The sequence below is a fragment of the Anas platyrhynchos genome, chromosome 3, assembly GCF_047663525.1.
Source record: "Anas platyrhynchos isolate ZD024472 breed Pekin duck chromosome 3, IASCAAS_PekinDuck_T2T, whole genome shotgun sequence".
Taxonomy (NCBI): Eukaryota; Metazoa; Chordata; class Aves; order Anseriformes; family Anatidae; genus Anas; species Anas platyrhynchos.
This window is the reverse complement of record NC_092589.1, coordinates 90,193,742-90,215,381: the sequence shown is the minus strand read 5'-3', so window position 1 is coordinate 90,215,381 and position 21,640 is coordinate 90,193,742. Positions and strand designations below refer to the sequence as shown.

The 21,640-nt window shown below is 39.1% G+C and overlaps 1 protein-coding gene across 12 annotated transcripts in view; it reads left to right on the top strand.

Moving 5' to 3' along the window:
• Window positions 1–21,640, top strand: part of COL19A1 (collagen type XIX alpha 1 chain) — a 202,617-nt gene that overhangs the window by 159,739 nt on the left and 21,238 nt on the right. For all 12 annotated transcript variants that reach the window (XM_072036305.1, XM_027455038.3, XM_027455037.3 and 9 more), the window contains 10 exons: window positions 1,128–1,169; window positions 2,091–2,144; window positions 3,045–3,098; window positions 10,935–10,988; window positions 11,937–11,990; window positions 14,237–14,281; window positions 16,005–16,055; window positions 16,134–16,178; window positions 16,937–16,963; window positions 19,613–19,666. In XM_072036305.1, coding sequence (XP_071892406.1) covers window positions 1,128–1,169; window positions 2,091–2,144; window positions 3,045–3,098; window positions 10,935–10,988; window positions 11,937–11,990; window positions 14,237–14,281; window positions 16,005–16,055; window positions 16,134–16,178; window positions 16,937–16,963; window positions 19,613–19,666 — 480 coding nt within the window. The remainder of the gene's footprint in view (window positions 1–1,127; window positions 1,170–2,090; window positions 2,145–3,044; window positions 3,099–10,934; window positions 10,989–11,936; window positions 11,991–14,236; window positions 14,282–16,004; window positions 16,056–16,133; window positions 16,179–16,936; window positions 16,964–19,612; window positions 19,667–21,640) is intronic.

The window sequence follows — 21,640 nt, the reverse complement described above, 5'->3', positions numbered from 1 at the left end:
CTGTCTTAAAATTGTACAGCTCTATGTCTTAAAATTGTACAGCAGCTAAAATACGGGAATTAGAAAATTTCTCAGCATGCTTTTGAAGGTGACACTGTTAATGGTCTATTCATGATTACACTTAGAAGTGAGTCTATTTACAGTGCTTCTCTTGAACTGGTGTTTGACACCCATTGCTATCAACCAACTACCAACCAGCAGTTCTGATATGCTACAAAAGTGCTTACATTGTATTTTTCTTGTAGAAGGTGGAAATTATTGAAACACACTGAACAAAAACAGTACCAAGGTTCGCATGTGTCTAATTTTATTGTATGCCCAGGGCTATTTTTACTTCAGCAAGTGCAAAAGGAAATAAGCATTGGGAATTGAAGTCTATTTGTGAGTGAAACTGATGATAATCAGCTCGATCAGATTTTATGGGGAGTCTTTAAATGTAAGTTTAATGACAACACTTGGAAATCTGAGGATGCAGATATATTGCAGCATAGTGTTAGCCTATTAATTGAACTTTAAATGGGTTGGCTTTAGTATTGGTAGCAATTTGGCTGTGGCAAAACAGAGTTTTGCATTAATTCTTAATGTTTAAATGCAGGACAAAATACTACATGTGTTGCACATGTTTCTGAAGCTGGATTATTTCCAGTGTCTGAGATAATTTATTGAAGTTAGCTTTGGCATTTCCACAATTCAGACTGCAGTTCACAGTAGAGTCAAAGCCCAGGAGAAAACAGAAGGAAAACATCAAAAATAATCAGGTGAGAATAGGCTGTGAGAATTTCCAATAAGGATGATGTGTTTCTGGTATGCTACAAGAACAACACTATATGTATTACTATTTGAAAATGGAATTTACTATGTTCTGGAGTTACACTGTTGTCATGTCAATTTTGTTCAAGCTGTAACAGAGAATTACATTGCTAGATTGGGTCAAGAGTGATATTTAACATTTAAAAAATATGTTGAATCCCAGCTTTTTATTTGGAGTTTTCATAGAAAATATATTTCAGCCAACGTGTATGTAATCAGCTATCTATGCAGCCATATAAACTTTTGAAAATATGGGTACTATTAGAATCAGTAGTGCTGAATAAAATATTAACTGCAGTTGCCTTTTAAAATTTCAGATTGCACTGCCACTAGTGGGAGACATGGGTGCTATACTGAAGGTAAACGTTTTCAGATGTTATAGAATGAATCATAGAATCATAGTATGGTTTACATGGGAAATCTGATCTTTAAGTGTCTTGATCTTTAAGTGATCTTTCAAGTGAAACTTGATTTTTAAGTGTCAGCTTAAGTTGACACTTAAAGATCATCTAGTTCCAACCTCCTTGCTGTGGGCTGGGAAATATTTCACTAGATTGGGTTGCTCAAAGCCCTGTCCAACCCGATTTTGAACAGTTCCAGTGATGAGGCAGCCACGACTCTGGGCAGCCTGTTCCAGTGCCTCACTACCCTCATTATCAAAAAGTTACTTATATCCTGTCTGTATTTATCCTCTTTCAGTTATAAAAATAATAGTAGAACACCTCATTTTCAATTTCTGACAATGTTGTACTATCTCTTTTTGAAAGAAATAGTGTCACTATTTCATAAAATGGATTGAGGTTGGAAAGATAACAATTACCAGTAACAATCAATTAATTATATGTTACCTCCTATAAACTTGATTTCCTTTTGCTGCAACTCTGTGGTCTCACCAAGGAGCTCTGGAAATAATTTAACTCAAATTCTACATTCAGATATCATTTTACCAAGACTATATCTGTCTTACTTTATTTTAAAATGTATTTTAATAATATATACCATGCCTTCTTTTTTTCCTTATTTCTTCCAAATTTTGTTAGAAAATTTAGTATTAATTTAACTATTAAAACTAAGCTTCTATTACTAACGTAATCTTTTTTGCAAAAATGACTAAATTAGTGTACCTGAATCAGTGAGCATGAGAATGAACGGCAGACTTGTCTAGTAGGGATGGTGATAAAGGCAGGAGGGTAAACCAACATGTGTGGTTGCATAGATCAAATCTTCTGCCCTGCCATAAAAATGCTTATTTGTCATTTCACTTGGTGTCTGTTCCTTAGGGTGATCCTGGCACAAGAGGTCCTCCAGGCATCCCTGGTAGAGAGGGGCCAAAGGTAAGTTTTTGAAGACAGTACTTTACGTTGCTTTGTTGCTTGTTAAAAATAAAAGACTTCTCTGTCTGAGCCCTATTCCTGTAGCATCTGAGAAGCTTAAAAGCTCTAACTATTTTCACAGTTCAGTCCTCTTCCTATGTTAGTGCGCCATTCCTCTCTGGAAAGTAAGCTAAACAGCTTGGGAATTGAGTCCCAAGCCAGTATAGCTCTTCTGTGTCTTGTGTCAGTTAAGCCTAGATCACATTTAATTATCCAGTTGTGCATTGCCATCTATAGGCTTATTTTAAGTCATTCATTCATGCAGGAATCCTGCAGCGAAGAAAGAAACTTCCCCTATATCCCTCTAGCATGTAACAACTAGATCTTCTGTGCCTTTGCAAATTGTTCCCTGTGGGACTAACTCAGTAGTTCCACTGGGACTTGAAGTTTCGCTGAGGTCAATCAAAGTTATGCTTTACTGTAATCAGATCAAATGCCATACGGTCTTGTGTATAAATTTACAATAGTAGAACCTAATTACCTGAAATTACTTGAAAGTAATTACTTGAAAGGATACCTAGTATACTTTCTCCATATGGACAAGCTCTTTGGTATTCATAAGATGAGACTATCTCCATCAGTCTTTTAGGCTACTTCACCTATTAGATAAAAACAGTCTTTTCCTTTCATCTCAATGGGAGGCACATTTTAAAACTTATAGATAGTATTTTGTTATTTATTTTTTTTAGAGTAGAGCTCTTTTTATTTATTTATTATTTATTTATTTATTTATTTTAGGCACTATTGCTGTAAGGGCTTCATGCTAGTATATATTAAATGTGGGTCATAAAATGCCCTCCATAGCATGAAATTCATTGTTATCTAATAGAAACTATTTGTTTGAATGTTATGTTTTCATAGGGAAGCAAAGGTGAACGTGGATTTCCTGGGCTTGCTGGAGAGAAGGGCGATGAGGTAAAATTAATTCTTTTCTGTAAGAATTACTTTCTGACCTGAACCTTAATAAAGATCTAGACTAAGAATGATGTGTATAGAATAATACTACATTCTTTAAAACTGCGGAGATAGTCGTGTATCACAATAAATAGCCCTTGTCTGCAAACTTTCAACAAGATTAAACATTATTATTGAATTAAGGAAAATCTATTTCATTTTTTATTTATTTGTGTGAGTTTTTTTCTCATTTGTGTATTTTAAAGTCTCAAATTTATTTAAATGCTAGTTTTTAAGAATAGAGCAATAAAAAGGTAAATGCTAAATATTTTCAGAAAATATTTCATGTTTTATAAAGTATTTGCTTTCATTGTGTTAGTTCCTCTTTAGCATGCACTTTCAAAAATATTCCATTAGGCAAATACTGTGATGGGAACAGTAATAACAGCAATTACTATTAAGTGGAAATCAGAAAATATTTGGAGACTGAATTTAAAATAGGTACAGTATTTTGCGTCACATACTGGATTTTTAGAATTATTTTTATGTCATTACGGGAAGAAAAAAGGCACATGACTTATGGTGCTGAATCCAAAGTAGCTGCTATTGCTTTCATTTTAGATTGAACTATTTGCAGTTAACAGCTCAAGAGTAATCTCTGGGGAAAATAAATAAATAAATAAATAACCAAATCAAAACCTTTTAAGCAGATGAATCTGAGTAAATAAATAATTTTCTCAGTGCCTGTAGCCAACTGAAGGAGGTAAAATAAGTTGTCTTCTAAGAAATATTTGATGACCACTCTGAAATCCCAAAATACTTAACTGATACCAGTTAAGTATTTGATACTTATTTGTTAGTAAATAGTATTTTAAAACACATGAGCTGTAATGAGAAAGTAATCCATCCTTCATTTGCATGACCTATAGCATATCTCTACAATTCAGCCCTAGCAGTCTGAGGCATTAACAAAAAAAAGTTAAAATAATTCTGACACTATTTAACTATGGAGAATCAAAAGAGAGATTAGAGGCAATTAAGGTAAGATTATAAGTGTAACCATTTTTTTAAAAGAACTCCAGAATAAGTTAATTCTAATTTTTATTTTTGTTGATTCAGTAGGGTACTGTGCTCTGCTTTTTCACTGTTTGATAGATGGTTAGGTACCTTAGCTCTGATATGTTCAGTGTTTAACAATGTCTTTTGATTAGTATGTTATGAGGGTGCAAGTGAATTTATTTTCAGAAAAATATATAGAAGATATTACAAAGATTTAAAGTTTCAAAGTAACATTACTACAAAGTTACAAAGTACAAAATAGTGCATTTACTTTGATTTTTATGATTTGGTGAGTATCAAAATGAGAAGAGATTCAGATCCCAGCCTGAAGTTCTTCAAAAGAAATAGAGATACACTCATGAATGTCAGTATGCTTTCGGATAGCCCTTTAATTTTTCTGTGAAGCTTAGCTCTCTAACATAATATTAATAAACCAAAACTGTTTCATCAAATGAAACATCATGATAAAAGATTTGAATGAAATCCTGTCAGCAGTTCATATGGTGATAATCTAATATTGTGTAGTAAAAACGGTGCCATGCTTAGCACTTCAGTACAGGTTTGTTTGTCTTTTCTCTCTGGACTAGAAAGAAAGGGCAGTTCCTCAAGTTTCATTTTCTTCAACTGATTTCATTATTTATAGCAGCTGAAATTTTATTGTAGCCCATGATAAAAGATCAACAATTACTTTATTTAGAATTAATTTCCTTTTTAAAGCATTCCTTTTTTTTCAGGGAAAGGTTTTTCTAATATTAGCAATAGGAATTACAGAAAATGTTCCTTTGGTTTCATAGTAATTTTCTGGGTGACTGTGCTATAAGAGTAAAATAATTCAAAATGAGCAGAGAACACATTATCCTTTGGATTGCTGAAAATCTACAGAAGTGCATCAATGTCCTCAAAGAAAAGGAAATCAATTTCTCTCTCCACCTCCAAATCTTTCTTGATTTATTTCTATCTGAAGCTTTTCCTTCAAACCCTCGCTCAGAGCCCTTCTTTCAGGGCTCCTGACCTCTTTGGTTTTCTGTACTACCCACTCCACAATACCTTCTGTAACACTGTATTTAACAGGAGAAACATGCCTTTTCTGAGGTGATTCCTGTTTTCAGAGGATAGGCACCCAATTCAGATAAAATGAATCACTGTTGGGTGGGGCCCTCATTGACTACAGAGGGAATCAAGAGCATTTAGCTTAAATATATACTGTTTTTATACATTATAATATGTTTCATATTATTTTTATATTTATTTATTATTCACAGAATCACAGAATTTCTAGGTTGGAAGAGACCTCAAGATCATCGAGTCCAACCTCTAACCTAACACTAACAGTCCCCACTAAACCATATCCCTAAGCTCTACATCTAAACGTCTTTTGAAGACTTCCAGGGATGGTGACTCCACCACCTCCCTGGGCAGCCTGTTCCAATGCCTCACAACCCTTTCTGTAAAGAAATTCTTCCTAACATCTAACCTAAAACTCCCCTGGCATAACTTTAGCCCATTCCCCCTCGTCCTGTCACCAGGCATGTGGGAGAACAGGCCAACCCCCACCTCTCTACAGCCTCCTTTAATGTACTTATACAGAGCAATAAGGTCACCCCTGAGCCTCCTCTTCTCTAGGCTGAACAAGCCCAGCTCCTTCAGCCGCTCCTCATAGGACTTGCTCTCCAGGCCCCTCACCAGCTTCGTCGCCCTTCTTTGGACCCGCTCAAGCACCTCGATGTCCTTCTTGTAGCGAGGGGCCCAAAACTGAACACAGTACTCGAGGTGCGGCCTCACCAGAGCCGAGTACAGGGGGACGATCACCTCCCTAGCCCTGCTGGTCACAGTGTTTCTGATACAAGCCAGGATGCTGTTGGCCTTCTTGGCCACCTGAGCACACTGCTGGCTCATATTCAGCCGACTGTCTACCATCACTCCCAGGTCCTTCTCTGCCTGGCAGCTCTCCAACCATTCCTCTCCCAGCCTGTAGCTCTGCTTGGGGTTATTGCGCCCCAGGTGCAGGACCCGGCACTTGGCCTTGTTGAACTTCATACAGTTGACCTCAGCCCATCGGTGCAGCCTATCCAGATCCTCCTGCAGAGCCTTCCTACCCTCCAGCAGATCGACACACGCACCTAGCTTGGTGTCATCTGCAAACTTACTGAGGGTGCACTCAATGCCGTCATCCAGATCATTGATGAAGATGTTAAAGAGGACCGGCCCCAGCACCGAGCCCTGGGGGACGCCACTAGTGACTGGCCTCCAACTGGACTTGGCTCCATTCACCACAACTCTTTGGGCCCGGCTATCCAGCCAGTTTCTCACCCAACGAAGCGTGCGCCAGTCCAAGCCAAGAGCAGCCAGTTTCTTGAGGAGAATGCTGTGGGAGACGGTGTCAAAAGCCTTGCTGAAGTCAAGGTAGACCACATCCACAGCCTTTCCCTCATCCACCCAGCGCGTCACTTTGTCGTAGAAGGAGATCAGGTTCGTCAAGCAGGACCTGCCTTCCATAAACCCATGCTGGCTGGGCCTGATCGCCTGCTTGCCCTGCAAGTGCCGCATGATGACTCCCAAGAGGATCTGCTCCATGAGCTTCCCTGGTACTGAGGTCAAACTGACCGGCCTGTAGTTCCCCGGGTCTGCCCTCCGGCCCTTCTTGTAGATGGGCGTCACATTTGCTAGTCGCCAGTCAGCTGGGACCTCCCCCGATAGCCAGGACTGCTGATAAATGATGGATAGGGGCTTGGCCAGCTCCTCTGCCAGTTCTCTCAGTACCCTTGGGTGGATTCCATCCGGCCCCATCGATTTATTGACATCCAAGTGCCGTAGCAGGTCACCGACCAGTTCTTCGTGGATGGTGAGGGCCACATCCTGCTCCCCGTCCCCTTCCACCAGTTCTGGGTACTGGGTATCCAGAGAGCAACCGGTTTTGCCGCTAAAGACTGAGGCAAAGAAGGCATTAAGCACCTCCGCCTTTTCCTCATCTCTTGTAACTAAGTTTCCCCCCGCATCCAGTAAAGGATGGAGATTCTCCCTAGTCCTCCTTTTTGTGTTGATGTATTTATAAAAGCGTTTTTTGTTATCTTTAACAGCAGTAGCCAGATTGAGCTCCAGATGAGCTTTGGCCTTCCTAATCTTGTCCCTGCACAGCCTCGCTACATCCTTATAGTCCTCCTTAGTGGCCTGCCCAATTTTCCAAAGATTATAAACCCTCTTTTTCCTCCTAAGCTCAAGCCACAATTCTCTGTTGAGCCAGGCTGGTCTTCTTCCCCGCTGGCTCATCTTTGGGCACATGGGGACAGACCGCTCCTGCGCCATTAGGATTTGCCTCTTAAAGAGCGCCCAGCCTTTCTGGACCCCTCTGCCCTTCAGAACCGCCTCCCATGGGACTCCACCAACCAGTGTCCTGAGCAGCCCAAAGTCAGCCCTCCGAAAGTCCAATACAGTGGTTTTACTGGTTCCCTTCCTGGCCCCGCCAAGAATAGTGAACTCCACCATTTCGTGGTCACTCTGCCCAAGACTGTTCCCGACAATCACATCCTCCACCAGTCCTTCTCTGTTTGTGAAGAGAAGGTCTAGCGGGGCACCACCCCTGGTAGGTTCACTAATCAGCTGCGTCAGGAAGCTATCTTCCACGCTCTCCAGAAACCTCCTAGACTGCTTCCTCTGGGCTGTGTTGTGCTTCCAGGATATGTCAGGGAAGTTGAAGTCCCCCACGAGTACAAGCGCCGACGAATTCGCAACTTCTGTCAGCTGCCTGTAGAACTCCTCATCCGTCTCCTCATCCTGGTTCGGCGGTCTATAGCAGACCCCGACCAGGACACTAGCCTTGTTGTCCCTGCCGATCCTAACCCAAAGGGACTCGATCTTGTCATTCCTAGCCTCGAGTTCTACAACATCGAAAGACTCTCTGATATAGAGAGCCACACCGCCACCCCTTCTGTGCTGCCTGTCCCTTCTGAAGAGCCTATAGCCAGGCATCGCAGCACTCCAGTCATGAGACTGGTCCCACCACGTCTCCGTGATGGCAACCAAGTCGTAGCCTGCCCGCTGCACGATGGCTTCCAGCTCCTCCTGTTTGTTACCCATGCTGCGTGCATTGGTGTAGATGCACTTCAGCTGGGCCTTTACCTTATCCTCCGGCCTTGCCATTGCTCCCCCTGGCACAGCCCTAACAGTCCTTGTTTCAGCCCCATCCCCCTTCTTACCTAGTTTAAAGCCCTATCAATGAGCCCCGCCAGCTCCTGGCCCAGGATCCTTTTTCCCCTAGAGGATAGGGACCCGTCTACGGCCATCAGACCAGGTGCTGAGTAAACTGCCCCATGGTCGAAAAACCCAAGATTTCTGCGTAGGCACCAGCCCCGGAGCCACGTGTTTAACAGGTGGGCTTTCCTTGTCCTCTCCGTACCCCTCCCTGTCAACGTAGGGATGGACGAAAAAACTACCTGCACTCCTGCTCCGTCCACTAACCGTGCCAGCCCCCTAAAGTCTCTTTTGATAGCCTTCAGGCTTCTGTCATCAATGTCATCACTACCTGCCTGGACTATCACAAGAGGATAATAGTCTGAGGGGCGTACCAGGTTGGGGAGCTTCCTGGCAACGTCCCTGACCCTGGCCCCAGGGAGGCAGCAGACTTCCCTACGGGTAGGGTCAGGCCGACAAATAGGGCCCTCCGTCCCCCTAAGGATAGAGTCTCCCATGACAATCACCCTTCTTTCTGTCTTGGTGGAGGCAGTCGTGATGCGTGGAGTCAACCTCCTCGCCCTAGGCATCCTCCTGGGAACACTTTCTACCTCTTCCTCAGTCGCTGTTGATCTCTCATTCTCCAGGGCCTGAAACCTGTTTTGTAAGGGCACCTGGGAAGGTGGGGCTGGAAGGGGAGGGCATCGCCTGCCATGTCGCGCAGGGACCAGTTTCCATTCCTCCTCAACTCCCAGATCCCCTCCCTCTGCCCGACGGCGACAGGGCAGGGGGTCCACCCCCGTTTGGGGTGTCTCACCCCGGTACCTCTCCTTGAGGCCCTGCAGGGAGTTGCTCCAGAAGTCTATCTCCCGCTCACATTCCCTGATGGCCCTCAGCCTCTCCACCTCCTCCTTGAGCTCCGCCACCATGCGGATCAGGTCATCCACTTGCTCACATCTCACGCAGGCAGCGTCTCTGGCTCCCGCCGACGGCAGCAGTAGGCTCTGGCACTCGATTCATTACACATATTATATATAATGTATATTATTTATATGCTATATATTATAATATATAGTTTATATTATATAGTATATATTCATTATATATATTATTATTTATTGGTATTTGTTTTATAATTATGTATATATAAAACTATATATATATTTTATATGTAGATTAGATATATGGTTGTTACATGCCCAAAATTTCATTTGACTAAGTCTGGTGGGGCAGAGGAAAGAGTTCAGCGATGTGCAGACTTATCTCAAAACCTACCTGTATTTGCTGTAATAAGTTACATGCCTGTATATTTAGTAAATGGATAGCAGAATCTATCAGTTTTCAGTCGGTTGAATAAAATAAAAATAGGAAAGCAGGTCAATAAATACTATGAAAAATACCATGTTTTGTTCTCAAAGCAACAACAACAAAAAAGCATCATTGCATTTAGATCCCAGAATCACAGAATTTCTGAGGAGGGAAGAGACCTCTGGAGGTCATATTGTCCAACCCCACTGCTCAAGCAGGGACACCTGGCAGGCTGCCCAGAACCATGTCGAGATGGCTTTTGAAGATCTCCAAGTAGGGAGATCTTCATAATCTCCCAAGGACTCCATGATCTCTCTGGGCAATCTGTGCCAGTGCTCCGTTAACCACACAATAAAGTGTTTCTTAGTGTTCAGAGGGAAACTCCTGTGTTCCAGTTTCTTCCCATTGTCTCTTGTCCTGGCACTGTGCACCAGTGAAAAAAGCCTGTCTCCATCCTCTTTGTAGCCTTACTTAAGGTATTTATAGACATAGATAAGATATCCCCTCAGCCTCTTCTTCTCCAGGCTGAACAGTCCCAGCTCTCCCAGCCTCTCCTCATAGGAGAGGTGCTCCAGTCCCTAGATCATCTTGGTGGCCCTACATTGGACCCTTTCCAATATCTCCAGGTCTCTCCTGTACCTGGTGGGTGCAGCAGTGGACACAGCACTCCAGGTGCAGTTTCAGTGACACTGAGTAGAGGGGAAGGATCACCTCTCTTGACCTGCTGGCATTACCTTGCGTAATGAAGCCAAGTATACCATTACCTTTCTTGGCTGCAAGTGCACATTGCTGCCTTGTGGTCAACTTGGTGTCCACCAGGACTCCCTGGTCCTTTCTTGCGGAACTGTCTTCCAGCTGGATGGCCCCCAACATGTCCTGGTACCTGAGGTTGTTGCTCCCCAGGTGCAATACTTGGCACTTCTTGATGAACTTCATGAGAGTCTCGTCAGTCTACCCCTCCACCCTGTCAATACCATGAGGTACCATTGAGAAGTCCGAGTACATTTTTTTAGTAATAGAAAATTAATCTGTAAGGAAAAGCCATACAGACTGTTCTTGTTTGCACAATTAAGACCAGGAGATCTGGAGGATATAAGCTAACAATGGAAAATGCTGAAGGATGAGTTTTGTGTTTGAGTCAAGCAGTAAGTTGCCTCTAACCTTGTTCAGTGATAATCTCTCAAGTACAGGTATATCATTTTTATTCCTAAAATATGAAAGTGTGCTTCGGTATTGTTGTAATACTGATGGATGTGATAAATGTAAGTAGTTTTTGAGGCTGTAAGTGTACATGGGAGAAACAACAGGCTTTTTAATTTTCAGGGCCTTCAAGGTGTTCCTGGACTGCCTGGTGTACCAGGACCCAGTGGACCGTCTGTAAGTATGTGCTGTCTTCTATGGTCTAACCTTTCTCTGCAAAGGTTGCTGTAATTATCTAGCAAATTATTAAAAATTAAATAAAATTAATTATAATTAAATAAATAAATAATTAAAATTAGTTTCTTGTGCCTCTTTGTGGCTTTTAAGAGAGTAATAATAAAATCTTACCCACAGTGGCTCTAAAAGAATAAGCTATGTTGTGAGTTGATTTTTCTGAAAATACTGTCATTGTCTGGCCTCAGAGTTGATGTAACTTAAATGCTTTTGGTGTTTTGGCCTTACTAGAGACTCTTTGAGGTTAAAATATGTACGATGGGCAAACTTGGAGTTAATTATTTATTTATATTCCAGTTACTGTAATAATGTTAGTAATAAAAATCTAAAAATATTGCTAACCAGGTGTTATGAAAACATTAAATGCTGAAACCAAGTAATTACAAAGTATGGGAAAAAACTAACAATACTTAAAGTCACTGGAAAAAAAAATGGTGTTACTGTGAAAACTTGGGCTTTTTAAAAATTTTATTTTCTATGAGGAAATATTAGTGTGGTCATTCTTTGTTCACAGGTTGTTGACAATACTAATGCTTCCCTTCTTTAAGAAATAACACATTTAGGAAGCTTAATGTGAAATATGTAAATTGCCATTTTAGCAGTGAAGCATGATTCTTAGCAGTATCAAGAGATTCTGGTTAAGGTCAGTGCATTTAGTCTGCACAAGGTGAAAATACAACCGCAAACACAAGTTTTACCCTTCATAGGGCTTATCAGTAGGACACAGCTGTTGTATCAGACAGAAAAGAAACATTTAAACCTGAAGGAGAAGAGTAATTAGGTTTAAATGACCTTCAAAAGGTGCAAATTTTAAAAGCTAGGCTGCAATGCAAATTACAGTGTTTAGTTGTTTCTTAACTGGTATTAACCAATACTATGTTTGTTGTGCAGGGAGCCACAGGAAGACCTGGGCATCCTGGTCCTGCTGGGTCAAAAGGCGAAAAGGTATACCTTCTTTTTAGTTTTAGTAGAGATCTGCACAGGCTGTGTAATCCCTTTACTTTCTTATGCTTTGGCTTCTGTTGTTGTTTTGTTTTTTCTTTTCTTGTTGTTTTTAACATAGAATGCAAATGTGAACTTGACATATATTTTCAAATAAATTTTTATTTGTGTCTTAAGTGCTTTCCCCAAACAATGCCATGAAGATGGGCTTGTATTTTGAAGCATAGCCCTGTGGTACATGTAAGATGCAAAGAATGTTCTCTGAGTATGACATATTATATAAAATTAAGAAAGTAAAAATACCTTTGTGAAATAGTGTATGACTTGCTACTACTTGCTCTGCTTCTCATTCTTTTTCCAGTATTTTAGTCAAAAGTAATTGCATACCCTAAAAGTGGTTTGTGAATATGGAAAGTTATTCAGTATATGTATTCTGCAAAAGTATATAAACTTCCTTTATAATTAATTTAGGCTGTTATAGCACTGTTTTTTTAATCAATTTTTTATGAGGTTCTTGATAGTTTCCATTAAAACGAAGATGTCAAATTCATTTCTTGGGCACCTCAGATCAGTCAAATACAGCAGACAAACTGAGTTTGCAAAATACTTTTGGAGATTTTTTTTATTTTTTTTTTACATGAATATGCTTTTTTGGAGATTTTTTTTCAGCTTTGGCTTGGACTTTTCCAGGCACAGTGCTGCCACACCAGTCTGTGATCCTGCTAATACTCTACAAAACCTTGACTCTGGTATGACTAAGAAAAAGAAACATTACTTTGTAAAACTGTGAAGTGGTTTCAGTATAAAAATGAGTTGAGAACCATCTCCTTCCTGACCATAATAGAAATAATTTACCAAACTAATTTCCTTTTTAAGTAACCCATTGTTAAAAACAAGTTTTTGTTAGTTCCTTGTTTACAATTCCAAAGTACTGAAAAAAGAGTCTGAGAATGCAGGGTTAGGACAGCTGCTGAAGGCGTGTACATCTCTATCCTTGATTAAGGCCTAATTGTAGCTGCTCTTTACATTATGCATCAGAAAGATCAGGGGAAGCTGGCCTCTTACTATCACATGTGAGAATGAGAAAGCCAGTTCTTCTTAAATAGTGTGGTCAAAAAGGGCAGAAGTCAGATCACTGAAGAGTAATGAGCTGAACAACAGCCAGAGTACTTTCCTCCTCCTTCTTTTGTCTGGGGACCACATCTAAAAAGTGATCATTTAATAAGCTTTCTAAAAAAGAGCGTTTTTCTCGTTTTGTGAAATACTCTAAATCCTCCGATCTGGAGCTTAACATTTCTAACACTTAGCAGGACTTTTTGGAAATTATCCTAATATAATAGTAATTAAATATTGATATATTTCTGGTTGGTTGATTAGTATTGTTGAACACTCAGCTTGACTTTTCCCACCTTAATAATTTTAAATATGCAGCCTAGGTTTCTCAGTGAAGTATGTTTATTAAAATTCAATGAAGTGAGTAAAATTCTGGCAGACCTGTTCCAAATTATAGAGAATTTTTAACTGAATCTTAATGATGAGATTTTGAAAAGATCTTGCTTGGGAAATTTGACATTTAAACCTTTGCACATCTATAATGCTCAAAGCCAAAGCGCCCACTGGGGTAAAACTAAGAAACTTTTTTTTTTTTTTTAATATGAGCAATTTAGCGCATGTCAGCAGTACAGACTACAGCTACAAGAACCCACAGATAACTATTTTACAGTAAAAACCAAGAAGATATTCATTATAACTCTTAATAAAGATTTTTTCTTACCCACTATGTTCTTGAATAAACTGAACTTCTGAAACTAGGTCATCTTGATTTACCTGTGAATGAACAGACTGAGGATTGATTTTAGCAAAATAATTTACAAACCATAAAATGAATATTAACTTCTATCTGCCAATTGATTTGATTTTTTTTATTAACAAGTGTTTTTTCCTTCCTCTGCCTGCTGGTAAATATGAAGCATTTGACAACCCTACTACCACTGTTTTGTCATAAGGAAGTTGCTACACATAAAGCATCAAGTAACTAACAAAATACAAGCTGGTATAAAGTAATGTTTAATAACTTGCCTAAAGCTTTAGCAGGAGATGTTCAGGATAGTTCATTCTTGATACTACCTACATGTATTCCTATTGACTGTATTTCTTGTTTATTGTCATTATGGTCATCGTAGTTTGGGTATGGAATAGATTGGAACAACAGTTATATTAAATGAGTTTTATACCTCTCACTGTGCTAGGGTAGTGAAGGTTCTCCTGGGAAGCCTGGACCACCTGGACCACCGGTAAGACATTTTGTTTGCATTTTGAATGGTATGCCAGGAATGATATACCTATGAGTAAAATGCAATGTCATACATCAATAATTGACTGTCTCTGTAATACATACTTGTAATGCAGGAAGGCAGTGAAGTCTTCTTGCAAAATAGTTCTGTATTCCTTTTTTTTTCTTTTTCCTTGTGATTCATCACTGAGTAAGTCCAGGCCACTAAAGCCATCTTAGAAATTTGGGCAAATGAGTTACTTTAATAACCTTGGACAAAAAGGTTAGTTTAGACACTTTAGTTACCTGAGATCAGGGAACTCTAGTCACGTAACCTAGGGAAGTCCATGGAGCTCATTGTACTTTAAATTAACCTGAATAGTACCTAGCACAATATTAGTTCTGGAGAAGTAATAACTGCAGCACCTTAAAATTCCTAACGCTAACAACAGCCTTGGAAATGCCATCCCTAACCGTAATCAGGGGAGAGCTTTTGTTCTAAAATCTAGCCCTGTCCTAATGATCCCTGCCTACTTCACCTGCAGCCTTTTTCTAGCCTGCTCTGCAAAAATTAATTTTCTTCTGCCCCAAATTTAACCTTAGAGCCAAATCAATCTCACTTAGAGGACTGTATGTTTTTCAGTCCTTGCTTAACGGTTCTCAAAATTCAATCCACATCTCAGGAAATTCTCTAGAGCAGCAGCTGGTTTTAAGTAAGGACATACTCAGAATCTCAGAAATTTGGTATAAGGATAGCAATGAGAAGGACATTGCCAGGATACAAGGTGTACATAGTAATGACAGAATAACTAGCTAGATCTGTGACTTTGTATTGCAGCAGTAGTTTTCTGTGCCCATCAGGTTTTATACATAAAATAAGCATAAAAGCAAAAATAAAATAAAACATACTATATTTGTTTGCATTATTTTTATGCATAATGATAGTTTTCATCTTGAAATCATGAAAATCTTGAAATCTTTAAAGATTTTAGAGACTCAGACAAGTTCATTAGTGCTGGAAGCATGTTGTGTGTGGGGAGGAGGGAGGAGGAGTTGAGAAGGCTGCCTGAAGCTGTTTGTTTTCAGTATAGTCATTTTTACATACATGTTTTGTAAACATTCATACAGGAAGAATGGCTAACATTCAATAATCTGAATATCTGCAGAACAGGAATTTCATCCATTCATAAGTTGAACAAATTTGTGTAGTTTGAACTTTTTGTGCATTGGAAATCATCAGGCCAAACATATTTTGGCAGTTCAGCCACTGACTTTTATGTATGAATCAGTTTACTTCTGAGCACTTTGCTGTCTTATCAGTCAAGCTTGAGTATTAATTTAGAGTTACAGATCAAGCCTTCATGTTCTCAAATCACTTGAAGCTTAAGGCTAGTTGCTTTCTCATTTTTAGTTTAACATTGATTTTCAAACAGGCATGAAAAGAAAATATGCAATTCTGCTTTTGCTTGTATCAGTTGACCAGTCACTCATAGATTTTATGTAAGAATATCAAAACGTAATGTAAACTGAGAATTTACAGTTGTAAGTAAAAAAAAAAATAAAAAAATGTTTACATAGGTGTGCATCTTATGTTCTTACTGAAATGCTTGGAATCTTTGAAAAAATAATTTAGAGCAAAAATGATACCACAGCTTTGCTGAGATACAGGACTTGAACAGGGCATGCCTTTATAGTTCATAGTTGTGACACTTAATTGTTTTTTTTTGTGTGTGTGTGTTTTAAAGGGTATGCCTTACAATGAAAGAAATGGAATGAGCAGCTTATATAAACTCCAGGTATTTCTTAATAATGCATGTTTTTTTCAATCAACACCTAATTTTGGTCCACCTCAACTTTTAAATTTGCTGTTGCAGGGAGGTGTGAGTGTCGCAAGTTATCCAGGTCCACCAGGACCTCCGGTAAGTATTTAACAGAAATGTAATTTCTAATAATTCAGACAGTAACATAGGGTTAATTGAATGCAGTTTTGACAAATGCCATGGAATTGGATTTTATATGTGAAAGAGAAAAGATAACTCAACTAGCATATGATTGGTGTGTAGTAAAGTATGAAGTATGTGATTTTAAGCATTTTAGCCTGTTTTGGGAGAGTAGTTTATTTCAATTTAAATATTTCACCCTAAAGTTATGCTAAATACTAAGTAAATTCTGCAGTGGTGCGTACTTTGTTATTGAACTCTACTGACAGTATCTTAATATCTTAAAATATGCAATATACTCTTTATAGGTAGTGATGGTCTCATAACAAATTTCATGCTGGAAGTGAGAAACTCATGAATTCTGATCTCAGTTCTGTCACCAATGCAGTGCATGTAGCTACAGGGCAGAACAACTGGCAAAATAGTTAATGTGGCAGTAGTACAGAGCTGGTGTCTTTCCAGGCACTACTCTGCACAGTGCAGATATACCAGCTTGCAGCTGGACATTCTTGTTTTGGTTCTGTGGAGCTCAAGATTCTCTGCACTTACTTAGATTCTTGTAAATGTCATTAGCAAGTTCTACTCTTTTAAGACACAATTAACCAGCTGAGTGGGCTGGACTTAGTACTGATTCTAGCTGCACTGCATTAACAATGTATATAATACATTTATACAGAAAAATCCCATGTTAATATGTAATTCTCTAAATGTATATCTGCTTCTTATTTCCTTTGTAGGGTCCAAAAGGAGATCCCGGCACAGTGGTATGTACTTTTTAGTCATGATAGAGATTCCCCAAGTAGTTCAACACATGATCCCAGTCACAAGGGTGGACAAGTCCGTTAAGTACTTTAGCAGGTAGCTTACCTCCTGCAGAATCAGTGCATGTGAAGGAAAAAAAAAAAAAGTCCTTTTTATTGCCAGTCTTGAGAATTTTGCAATTTCTGGTGACTAGTTCTGCAGTGATAATATAATGAATGACTGAACACAGTATCAACTGCTTCTGGATTCATCTCTGCTGAGCTGCCACTGCATATGTTTAAGAGTAAAGTATGCATGCTGCAAGAAATTAAGCTTTTATTTGATGCAGACATACAAAAAATAAAGACAGAAGATAACTTAAGAGCTATTAGACTGTTCTCAACATTAAATTTGGAATGGCAAAGGGACAGTATTCTATGTAATGCTAGCTAGGAGCAACCAGAAGTTGATGTTTTCATTAGAAATGACATGACAGGTAATTGCAGTATGATCACATTGCCCCTAGTGAACAAGATGATGATTATCATGGGAGCCACTACAAGTTTCAGCTCTGCAGTTTGACATTCAAAAACAACCATAATAAGCAGATCTGCTTAACTTTTTAGTATTTTTCCTTTAACCATTTCATTATGTTCTTTCATGTGATCTTTCTTTCCCAATTACGAGGAGGAGAAGAATAACTACTGGAAGAATATTGAGCAGGTGCATAGACTAGCATATGGCTAGCCACCAGCAGAATGTAGATCCAAATTTTGACTAGGAATACATTTTCCCTGAAGTGACAGACATGATATGTCCTGCCTTCATAAAGAGAAACTATATTCATCATTAGATTGTGATTTGTCACTGCAGTTCTTAGCGCTGAAGGTGGCAAAATCGAAACTTAAGTGTATTGCATCTTGATGACTGGAGATAGTAAAAAATTACCCAACAGATGTTTGAAGAAGTTGAGTACCAGTAGTTCAGCTCAAGAAGTATGACACTATCAAATGTCATTTTAAATGGATACTGTTTTAAAAATTGGATAGGTACTCTCACAGATTTTAAAATTTCACTACATTTTTGTATTTCTCCTTTTTAAGTCTAAGGAACATCACATAACTACATAATGATAGTTACAGCACTATAATGTTGTAAGGCAGTGAAACAGGTATGGACTTTCATGGTCGAAGTGGTAGAAATGTGTCGAGCAGACCTCTGTCACAGACCAGACAGTATAATTGAATCAGGATAAGTACCAAGTGTTAGATAATGGGTGGAACTGCAAAGAATTTGCTGATTTCTAGTGCTAATAGTGGTGGAAAATGAGCAGTTTAGGAAAGAAAACTGTACTGTCAGACTATGCTCACCCTGATCTGCTGATGAATTGCCTACTTGATGAAGATCAGGAAACCCTGATTTGGAGAAAATATTTTTATTATAAATATTTTTTATTAACCCTGTATTGGAGAAATATTTTTTTTAAAGAGTATCAGAATTAAGCGCAGCTAGATCAGGCTAACCCAGATGAGCCCAAAGTGATGGGAGGCAATATTTTGAAAAGTTGGCTAAGACTTCATCTGTTATGAAGGCACATCATCTCCACTCAGCGAACCTATGCAGGCCTATGATAATGTTTGACTCCTTGCCAAGTGTTAACAGAGAGCCAGACACACAAACAGATAAACCTCAATCTATAAATCAGTGTGGTAACTGTGCTCCTCAAGGACAATGCAGAAACCTAAAACTGAATAACTGTACTCTCAAAGCAAAACATTCTGAGTTTTAGTTTTGAGAAAGTTTCCTAAAACAGTTGATTAATTGATTTTCCAAAAATATATATATTTTTTTTTTTTTTTTTTTAAATATATTTTTAAAGTGATTTTATCATAATCCCAACAAGCTGAATGTATCTTCCTATACTGGCATCCACTTCCTACTCAGGAAGCACCTTCTCCCAAGTAGGGTGTGGAAAGTGAAATCTGCCAAAGACTTCATGAAATCCATAAAAGGAATTTGCTGTAGCTGTGGCTTTTGGGTTAACTGAGATAGCTGAAATAATGGAATTGTTGACAGTAGTTCAAATCTCTGTGGAAAATTACATGTTAGTTTTCTTTAAAATAGGAAAAAGAATTAAAGGGCCTTTCCACTTGTTAAACTGATTTCTCCAGTGCAGCATTTTTCTGTTTTTCTTTCAAAACCTGAAGACTTGCACAGGGAACAGCGTCTCTTGTTACAGAGAAAGATTTGTGCAGGGAACGGAGCTCTGCTCTGATACAGTGATGCACCTGGAAAGTTGAACAGAATTGCTCAGATGTTCATTCTATGGCTGACAGCATATGCTCACACCCTGTGCCTCTACCACCTGAAGGTGGTTTAGAGCTGACCTTGGCTTGCAGAAGCACAGGAGGGGAGTCTTCTGGATTAAATTCTTAATCAAAATTAAAACAGTTAGTTGAAATAGTTGCACAGTGCCTCTGAGAATAGTTTTATTCTCAGATGAATAAAGTATGGTATAGCAAATCTGTTCACCTAACAACTGGATATTTTAGTAATATCAAGTTTAATATTCTGCTGTTGTTTGCTGTTCAACTTGTCATGTAGAATACAGAAATTCTAATCCATGCAATCTTTTTTAATTTAAAAAAAAAAAAAAAAAAACAAATAAACAGGGAGACCCAGGACCAATGGGATTACCAGGACTGGAAGGACTCCCAGGGGAAAAGGTAGGACTTTAAAAAAGAAGTCATGACTTCTTAGTGGAACTCTCTGCAGCTAAATGGTGTCCAAAATCTTGTTTAATTTTTCTTTTCTATGAAAGTTAATGTTTTTATGTGAAAAAGATTTGTATACTTATCTGCATTTCCTTTTTTGCTTTAATGTGGATCTAAATCATTTACTTACCCAACATAAAATTCCATTTTCAACAAGTGGAAATGTGTGTGTAGGAGGTCACGTAGTATTTTATTTCCTTAACTTGATAGAAATTAATATTTACAGAAATTACAGAAAATAATTTTTATTTTTACAGAAATTAATTACAGAAATTAACTTACAATAATTAATTTATAATTAATTAATTACAGAAATTAATATTTACAGAAATTAACTGTATGAAGTTCAACAAGGCCAAGTGCCGGTCCTGCACCTGGGGCGCAATAACCCCAAGCAGAACTACAGGCTGGGAGAGGAATGGTTGGAGAGCTGCCAGGCGGAGAAGGACCTGGGAGTGATGGTGGACAGTCGGCTGAATATGAGCCAGCAGTGTGCTCAGGTGGCCAAGAAGGCCAACGGCATCCTGGCTTGTATCAGAAACACTGTGACCAGCAGGGCTAGGGAGGTGATCGTCCCGCTGTACTCGGCTCTGGTGAGGCCGCACCTTGAGTACTGTGTTCAGTTTTGGGCCCCTCGCTACAAGAAGGACATCGAGGTGCTCGAGCGGGTCCAGAGAAGGGCGACGAAGCTGGTGAGGGGCCTGGAGAGCAAGTCCTACGAGGAGCGGCTGAAGGAGTTGGGCTTGTTCAGCCTGGAGAAAAGGAGGCTCAGGGTGACCTTATTGCTCTTTATAAGTACCTTAAAGGAGGCTGTAGCAAGGTGGGGGTTGGTCTGTTCTCCCACATGCCTGGTGACAGGACAAGGGGGAACAGGCTAAAGTTGCACCAGGGGAGTTTTAGGTTGGATGTTAGGAAGAACTTCTTTACTGAGAGGGTTGTGAGGCATTGGAATGGGCTGCCCAGGATAGTGGTGGAGTCACCATCCCTGGAGGTTTTTAGAAGACGTTTTGATGTTGAACTTAGTGATATGGTTTAGTGGAGGACTTGTTAGTGTTAGGTCAGAGGTTGGACTCGATGATCTTGAGGTCTTTTCCAACCTAGACAGTTCTGTGATTCTGTAATATGTTTAACAAGTTTGTAATTATGGTCACTAATTCTTGTTCTCTTCTGAGAGTCATCTTATGCTTACAGTCTGTCTGTCTTGTTAGACTTATGGCATAGCTACAGACCTGAAGAGAAATTTGTACCTGAATTTGTCTAGATCTAGTGCGTGAAAGACTTTCATACAAAAAAAAAAAAAAAAAAAAAGTCTATTTCAGGTGAGTAAAAAAAATACAGGAAAGGGTAGAAATAGAGGAAGAGGTAGAAATAGACTGATTCCCTACAGTGTTTGTTGTGAAGGCAAAGGCAGAACTGACTTCTCAGACTGTTGATCATTATTTTAAAAAAGGCCCCTTGTTTCTGTTTTACTTTTCTGACACTCTTCCCTGCCTGTATGAAGCCACTCCAGCACATCCTGAACTGTGTCATAGTTTCCAGTGCCTTCTTCTAGTTCAAGTCTACCTTCTAGTGCTGGGAAATGATCTTTACCTTGAGCTGATGGTGTTTCAGCCTTTCACATGTTAGTTATGGAGGCTGATACAAATTTAGAGAAAAGTTTGTTATGAAATGCTAAATATTTCAAGATTTTGGTATTTATTTTTAGGTGTAGCTAAGCACAAAAAAAAAATCACCAGATAAATGAAAAAAAAAAAAAAAAGGAAAGTTTATTGTCAGTAAAAATGCTTTGCTTTAATTTTGCCAATATCTTCAAAGTACAATATGAAGAAATAGTTGTGTGTTTTTGGTTTGTTTGTTTTTTTTTTTGTTTGTTTGTTTTTGCAATTGGAATACCTATCTTTTATGAATTACATGTTTTTCAATGAC